At 29.5% G+C, this 8,901-nt stretch overlaps 1 protein-coding gene across 1 annotated transcript; it reads left to right on the top strand.

Annotated features, from left to right (window-relative positions):
• The first annotated feature begins 1,508 nt into the window (after positions 1-1,508).
• On the top strand, positions 1,509-3,765 carry LOC110611890 (3-hydroxy-3-methylglutaryl-coenzyme A reductase 1). The gene is made up of 3 exons (XM_021752441.2): positions 1,509-2,799; positions 2,898-3,244; positions 3,366-3,765. The coding sequence occupies exons 1-3, from the start codon at positions 1,584-1,586 to the stop codon at positions 3,612-3,614; spliced, it is 1,812 nt and encodes a 603-aa protein (XP_021608133.1). The 5' UTR covers positions 1,509-1,583; the 3' UTR covers positions 3,615-3,765.
• The last annotated feature ends 5,136 nt before the right edge of the window (positions 3,766-8,901 follow it).

Raw genomic sequence — 8,901 nt, forward strand, 5'->3', positions numbered from 1 at the left:
AAGCATTAATTCCAATAGGTAAACCAAATAAATTTGAGAAAGACGATTCCCAACTCCATGTCGACTAATGAACCTTTACAATAAATGTGTTCTCATTTGTAACATGTTGTGAATCTTAATTTATTTCTTGTAACCTAATAAGTTGAGAGTATTCTCATCTGCAATGTGAGGCTCTAGAATTATTTTGAAAGAGGGAGAGGGAGAGGGAGAGGGAGAGGGAGAGGGAGAAAGGAGAGTAACGGTAATTTTGACTTAAGAAAATTTTTAAAAATTGATTAATGCTTAAAATGCTTTAATTTGGACAGTGTCTTCCAATATTAACAAAACTAAATTATAAGTGTATTTTAATCTTATTTTTATAATGTGTAGATATTTTAATTAATCGAATTAAATTTAAATAAATTTTTATAAAATTATTTAAAATTTTTATTTTTATTTTTTTTAAATAAAAATTCAATGAAAAATTTTAATTAAATAAAATTAAATTTCTTTCATTTCAAATAAAAAAATTATAAAAAAAAAACATTTAAATTGAGTCTCATCTGCCTTGTTTCTCATATATCGAACAATGTGTCAATGTTTTTGTTAGTTGCTGCATTAATGGGTGGATTTGGTGGTTTGATTCAAGGTTATGGAATGAATTGATTCTAGATTATGATTTGATTGGTTTGATTCGATGAATTACTCTTTCAATTTCTTTTCTAAACCCTCTTTTAGATAAATTATATCATTTATGTTTGTTATTCAATTTTATTTTGTTATTAAAAAATTCCACAATTTTAATTTTATTTCAAAGAGGTCCTCTCACCTGCCATAGTTATAATATTTTATTTTAATAATAAAAGTAAAAATTAATAATATTTAATTTTATTAGTAAATATAATATAATATTATATAATATAATATTTATTAATTTAATTAAAAAAATAAAAGAGAAACAAAAGAAAGGATGAGAAAATATAATTTCATTCTTTTTAATTTGGAACTCTACTGTTATATCTAAGGAGATTTTTACAAAATGTAATTCAGAAACCTACATAAAACTACTATTAAAGTTTAGAATTTATTTGGTTCAAATATTCTATTTTCTCATTTTTAAAAAACAATTTTTTTATTTATTTGAAAAAAATATTTTTTAAAATTTTTAGAAAATTGAAAAAAATCAATTTTATAGAAATTTAAAATTTTTTAAATGATAAAAATATTTTTTTAATTAAAAAAATAAATTATTTAAAAAAGCAACATTGCATTAATTAAAAAGAAAAAACTCCAATAATCATACAGTCATCCATAAACATGGAGGAGTTCCTGGTATATAAATAAATAAATAAAAAGAATTAAATTCAAAAACCATAAATGTAACAGCCAAAACTGAGGATTAAGTTATTAATTAATGTAATAATAACACAAATAGGCATTAATAAAATAATAAAGTATCACGTGCAGCACACTGTACGTACTCGCATTTTACTCCGTCTTCGTCAACAGCTCTCTGTATAAAATCCCCTTCTTCGTCTTCATTCCATTCCATTCCAGACCCGACTCCATTCTCTCTCCTTTCATCCTCCACCTGCCGGTCCAAAATGGATTCCTCCCGGCAACCCACCTCCGGAAAGCCCATGAACTCCGATAATGTAAAAGCGGTGGAGGATGAGAATACCCAGAAGCCCTCCGATGCACTGCCTCTTCATCTCTACCTAACTAATGCTATCTGTTTCACCGTCTTCTTCTGGGTGGTTTATTTTCTTCTCAGCCGCTGGCGTGAGAAAATTCGCACCTCCACCCCTCTGCACGTCGTCACTCTCTCTGAAATTTCTGCTATTGTTGCTTTGCTCGCTTCCTTCGTTTACCTTCTTGGCTTCTTTGGTATTGACTTTGTTCAGTCCCTTATCTTACGCCCTCCTACGGATTTGTGGACTGTGGATGATGAAGACGAGGAGCCGGCGGAACGAATTCTGCTTCAGGAAGATGCTCGGAAACTGCCTTGTGGACAAGCTCTCGATTGCTCTCTTCCTACGCCGCCACTATCACGGCCGATCGTTTCTTCGCCAAAAGCAGTCGGCCCAATCGTGCTTCCTTCTCCGAAGCCGAAAGTGTTCGACGAAATTCCATTTCCAGCCACCACTTATTTGGGTGAGGAAGATGAAGAGACAATCAAATCTGTTGTGGCTGGAACTATCCCATCATATTCCCTCGAGTCTAGATTGGGGGACTGCAAGCGCGCTGCTGCAATCAGGCGCGAGGCGTCGCAGAGGATAACTGGCAAATCGCTTTCTGGGTTACCTCTTGAGGGATTTGATTACGAGTCAATCTTGGGGCAGTGCTGCGAGATGCCTGTTGGGTATGTTCAGATTCCCGTTGGGATTGCTGGACCTTTGTTGTTAGACGGCAAGGAATTTTCGGTTCCCATGGCTACAACTGAAGGGTGCTTGGTAGCCAGTACCAATAGGGGCTGCAAGGCCATTCACTTATCTGGTGGAGCCACAAGCGTCCTGCTGAGAGATGGGATGACCAGAGCCCCTGTTGTTAGGTTCGCAACGGCAAAAAGAGCAGCCCAATTGAAGTTGTACGTGGAGGATCATGCCAATTTTGAGACTCTGTCTACTGTGTTTAACAAATCCAGCAGATTTGGCAGGCTTCAAAGCATCAAGTGCGCTATTGCTGGAAAGAACCTGTACATGAGATTTTGTTGCAGCACTGGTGACGCTATGGGCATGAACATGGTCTCTAAAGGTGTCCAGAATGTGTTGGATTTCCTCCAGAATGATTTCCCTGACATGGATGTTATTGGCCTCTCTGGTAAAATCTGATTACCCTTTTGTTCTGTTCTTATGCTCGATTGGTTTTGAATCTATGTTAGTTGACTAAATTATCACCAACTATATAACAAACAACAGGTAACTTTTGCTCGGATAAGAAGCCTGCAGCTGTGAACTGGATTGAAGGAAGAGGAAAGTCAGTGGTGTGCGAGGCCATAATCAAGGGTGATGTGGTGAAGAAGGTGCTGAAGACTAATGTGGATGCTCTAGTAGAGCTTAATATGCTGAAGAATCTTACTGGCTCCGCCATGGCTGGAGCTCTAGGTGGGTTCAATGCTCATGCAGGTAACATAGTGACTGCTATCTACATAGCAACAGGCCAAGACCCTGCACAGAACGTTGAGAGTTCTCACTGTATTACCATGATGGAAGCTGTTAATGATGGGCAGGATCTTCATGTTTCTGTGACTATGCCTTCTATTGAGGTAAATTGATTTAAGCACAGAAAATAACAAATTCTGAAATATGAATATATGGGATTTGTTAGTCAAAGCCAAAGTTACTTTCTTTTGAAAAAATTTTCTAATTGGTGTTGAATCTTTGAAGGTTGGTACTGTTGGAGGAGGTACACAGCTTGCATCCCAATCAGCATGCTTGAACCTGCTTGGAGTAAAAGGAGCAAGCAAAGAGACGCCAGGAGCTAACTCCAGGCTTTTAGCCTCCATAGTTGCAGGCTCTGTTCTTGCTGGAGAGCTGTCTCTAATGTCTGCAATTTCTGCTGGACAACTTGTGAAAAGCCACATGAAATACAATAGAGCCAGCAAAGATGCTGCTGTTTCCAACCCTTCTAAGTAAGAAAAATCATAATTCTAATTATTCTTCTTTTGTATACTCTTTTTTTTTTTTTTTTGTGTCATTTTCAAATCAAAATTTCCTTGTAAGAAATATTCTGCAAGTTGTGTAAAATCAATCTTAAAAAGTTTAGTATAGTTATCATTCTATACCCTACACTTGGATTTGCAAATGTTCTGTTTGTTAAAATTCCATTGTTGCTTTGGTTGACTTGAACCAATTTATTTTGTCACCCTAATTTTATTATCCATTCCATTTTTTTCATCTTCCATTTTGTTATTTTAACTTTTCGCAACTTTTATATATATATATATATATATATATATATATATATATATATATATATATTTTGAATTGAAAATGTTTTTTGAATTGAAAATGGAGGATGAGGAGAGTAGAATTTGAAATGGCTCAAATTTATTCGGATTTATTAAACACATAAACATGTGAATGTGAGTGCTATATATATTTGATTCAGTAATTTCAGACCGTTTCCGTATAACTGATCCTACGGAACTTTATAATTAAGTTTAAATGTTTTAAATTTTGAAAATAACTCTCATAAGAGATTAGGTTTCAGAGGATATTTGTCTAAATTTATAAATTCTTTAAACTAGCTTATATGATTGATCTGATTTGATTGTTTTTAAGTTTAAAAAATATTTTTCATTTTGCAATTGATAAGTAAATTTATTATTAAAATTATTAAAAATAATATTAAATAAAATATAATAATTTATTTAGTTTATAATAGCACTTGATATTTGTAAATTAATTTTCATAAATTAAGTCATACACTTTTAATTTTGTATTATAGATATTTAATATTTAAAATAAAAAATAAATAAAATTTAATGTTTATTTGATTACTAACTATTTTATAATATAAATTACTTTTTATATAAAATTATTAAATCTTAAAAATTATAAAACTAAATAAATTAAATTATTTGAATAATAATATTTGGATTTGAGATGAATGGGATCATTTAAAATAATAGAGTTGGGGAATAATTCAGGGTTAAATATAGTAAATGGGTTTGAGTTGGGTAGGACAATTTGCATAGGCAGTTTATCCGCTCTCGTTCCTACTACTAGAAGATGAGTTAAACGAGTTTTAATTTTTCAGAAATTCAAAAGTTATATTTTGAAAATTTTAAAAGTTAAATAATTGCTTTATAAATTTATAAAGCTTTCAACTGATGGGCTCAAAATTTAAGTAATATATGAAGAAAGTGCTTATTTATTTATTTTAAGCTTAGAGGTGTAGCTCTTTAACCTTTATGTAATAAAAGGGAAATGTACTTTTAACTAGTTCAAAATAATGAAGAAGATTTATAACTTATTTTTTATTATTAGTAAGTTAATTTTTATATTTTTAAAAATTTATTAAAATATTTTTTTTATTTCAATCAATAAAATAATTTTTATCTATTTTGATCTTAAAAATATAGTAAGACTCTCCCTCTTCTCCTCCTTTTTCAATTCTTCTTCCACTTCCTTTTTTTTTTCTTTTTCTTTAATTTTTCTTTTTCTTTTTATCATAATTTTCTTCTCCTTTCTCTTCTTTCTCCTCTTCTTCTCATTTTTTTTAGGAGGAGAACTATTTAGTGGAGGCGAAAAAACAATAAGAGCATTTTAATAGATTTAAAAAAATATAAGAACGTCTTAATAAATATATAAAAAATTAAGAAAATTTTAATAAATTTCTGAAAATATAGAGACCGACTTGTTAATAATGGTAATATCCAGAAACTAAATAAAAATATTTTATTTGAGAAAAAAATTAAATTTTAAAAATTTTTCTTTCATCTGATCATCTATTTTTAACGGGAAAGTGGACAGAAAAATTATTTCATTAATCGAAAAAGAAAATAAGGATGTTTTAATAAATTTTTAAAAATATAGGGATTGACTTGTTAATAATAATAATATTAAAATAATAAATCTCTCAAATAAATATTCTCTTTGATTTATAATTTTTATTTATTATAATTTTTTATATACATTTAAAAATAATTTTTTAATTATATTTATTTTAAATATATTAAAATTTATTAAATAATAAGAGATATTTTAATTATAATAGTTAGTTTTTATATTATTATAATTAAAAAAATTATAATAATTTTAAAATAATTAAAAATATATAGATAAAAATTATAAAATAAAAAGAATATTATTAAAAAAAGTGATAGTTTACTAAAAATAACTTTTAATTTTTTTGATATCAAAATATTACTGAATATATACTTTTAATTTTACTTTATTAACTTTTATATTTTAAAAACATATAAAATAAAATAGAAATGTAAACGAGGTTCATGCACTACCATCCCATGTGCCAATGCAACCAGGAAACAAAGGTCACGGTGGATCATGTGTATTTCCTGGCAACCAAACAAACCGCTATTTTTTAAAAGATATTTAAAAAAAAATTATTAAAATGAATTCAGGGACAAATCTGCCCCCATAATTGGACCGAATGAGCTGCTTTATTCCCAAATCTTGGTACCCAAAAGCAATTCAACAGGCAAATGTAGGGTGATTTTGGCGTTTCCGTTGGAGCTAAAATTGAAAAAAAAGAAAATCAAATATACAATTTAGAAAATATTTAAACATTATTTTTAATATAATTTAATCATAAAAATATTAAAATAATAACACAATTTTCTTTTATTATTTTTTTCAATGACATCCAAAATGGTATTATTTAAAAAAAATAAAAAACTTTTTAAACCTCTGAACTTAATATCAGACACTTGCAGCATACCATAGAACTTGACTAGCCGTCTTTGTCCTATCCTTTTAGGTTTGTGACTACATTTTAATAATATTTTTTCTGAGCATAATACATATTTATACTTCTAAATTTTATTGAAAAAATATCATTCCATCTTAAATTGTGAAAATATAATTATTTAAAAGCAAAATTAAAAATATTTTCTAATCCTAATCAGTAATTAGTTTAAATTTTTTAAAAGTATTTTTTTAGAAATTTTTTGAGAGTAAAAAATAAGAATGAATTTTAGTTTTAAAATTTATTTAGTAAAAAAATTAAATGAGACTTATTTAATCTTTAATAAAAAATTTAAGAATTGATTGTAAATTGTTACTATAAAAATCAATTAAATTAAATTTTTAAAAATTTCAAATTTCAAACCAGAGGATAATGTTGATCTAGCAAACTTGTTAGTTGATAGATCGTTACGTGTTCAAGTTTTGAGACCTTGTGACTGGTCTTAACTACTGAGCAGGAGGAGAATATAAACTTAGGTTTAAAAAAATTTAAATAAATTAATATAAATTTATATGTGGCTTTTTCTAAAAAAATGAATTTTTAAAACATATGAAAATTGATTAAAAAATAATTAAATTTGACTTTTATAAAATTTTAATTTTGAAAGAAATTATAAGTAGAGATGAATATTAGATCGGTTCAAGTTAAAATTAAAATAAATTAAATAAATTAAAAATTAAAATTTATGTATTTTTAAAAATTAAATTGAATTGAACTAGATCCATTTCGTTTGATTTAGTTCGATGGTTAAGCTTTTTAATGACTTTTATTTAATTTTTTATACCTTATTTTAACTATTTCATAATTTAATTAAAGTATTTTAATTTTATTTAAAGTCTAATCTCCTTATATTATAAAAAAATATAGTATTTATAAGTAATCGATTCGGTTTAATTTTTTTAATTTTTTTTTATCAAAATCAAACCGAATCAAAATAACTAAATTTTTTAAAAATTAAAATTGAACCAAACCGAATAGAATGTAAAATTGAACAAAATTTTCGAATTAATTTGATTCGATTGATTATTTCAATTTAAACGAGATACTGTTCACCTCTAATTATAACAGCTTCTTTTTTGTCTTTGCCTATTTTGCGAGGTAAGGACTTTACGGAGGCTTCAAGCTAGTGAAGCTAACTGATGTAGCTGAAAAGAAGCTGAATATGACCTATCAATCTGTAAAAGAGAATGTGAAATGATAGGCGTCTAGAGTCAGCCACTCTGAGGTCAAGTCACTAAGTTTTTCAAGAATGGTGAGTATAAATAGAGAACTTGATTGAGCTTGAGAAGAGTGTGTTAAAATACATATTTTAAATCTGTATCCAGGTTGCTTTTATACTATAAGAAAATAGAGTCAGTTAGCAGTGTCCCTAAGAATCTGACTAATATCGGCTAGTGGATAAGTGATCCTGTAATAGTAGGTATTCTATGGATTTATTTTGTAACGTCCTTCAACAGTAACAAGATGTTCTAAGAGACTTGGCCAACTTTACGGAATGAGTTTTTACTGAACCGGACATATTTCCTATGGTCAATGTTGTCTCCACATCATAAGTGGTTAAGCCATGACTATGTAACATATTTTGGGTGAGTGCTAAATTATAACATATTTTGGGTGAGTGCTAAATTATATCAGAAGTTCCCTCATAAGTCTTTGATTCTTTCAAATTTGAAAGTCTATAACTGGTGTCACGGTTTCAGATTTTAGCAATTGTTTGGAACTGTGCGGCACTTGACTTGAACGCCTTCAAGCCAAGTCAGCCTTAAGAATCACCCGATACCCTGTGAACATGAATGCCCTGATTAGTCAAAATTATAAAAATGGACAACGAAGCCAGCATGCAGCATTCCATCAGAAACCTCACAGTAGGCACAAAAGGTAAGAACTGAACGTGAGAATTCATGAACATGCTACTTATTTTATTCCAATGGCAAAATGGTAATTATACATTATCATCGACGCAATCGTTACAATAATTCTCACCTCTCTTGTAGACAGGGGGGACAGTCTACAAGGAGTGAAGGCATAACTCATGATCTCTGTAGGCCTATGGTAGTCAACTGGGCCCAGCCCCAGCTGATGGCCAACTAGTCATTCCCCCCTAAAGAGTCTTAGGAACAACTAGGCTTGTGGCAGGAGGAGACATCAACATGTCTCATATGACACCCCCCAAAATAAATACATGGAAAGGAATTACAATAAATTGTCTTGGCCCTTATCTTCCTACTAATTTCTACTAATTTATCCCACTATTGCTTCTTGAGAATTCCAATGTTGAAACATTATGGTTTTGGTCCCTGAAAACTCTATGACCCTAACACTCCCCCACTTAAACAGTCGACGTCCTCGTCGACTGAGCTTGTTGGGATTCTTCAATCTTCAAGTTCGATGCTTTTAGGCTTGCTCGCAATGTGATTTGATCTTAGTCCTTCTTGATTAAAATGTTGGACAATCTTAATCTTTGGTATGAGATCATTTAGTTCTCGGTAT

This window comes from Manihot esculenta, chromosome 3 (genome assembly GCF_001659605.2).
Source record: "Manihot esculenta cultivar AM560-2 chromosome 3, M.esculenta_v8, whole genome shotgun sequence".
NCBI classification, from domain to species: Eukaryota; Viridiplantae; Streptophyta; class Magnoliopsida; order Malpighiales; family Euphorbiaceae; genus Manihot; species Manihot esculenta.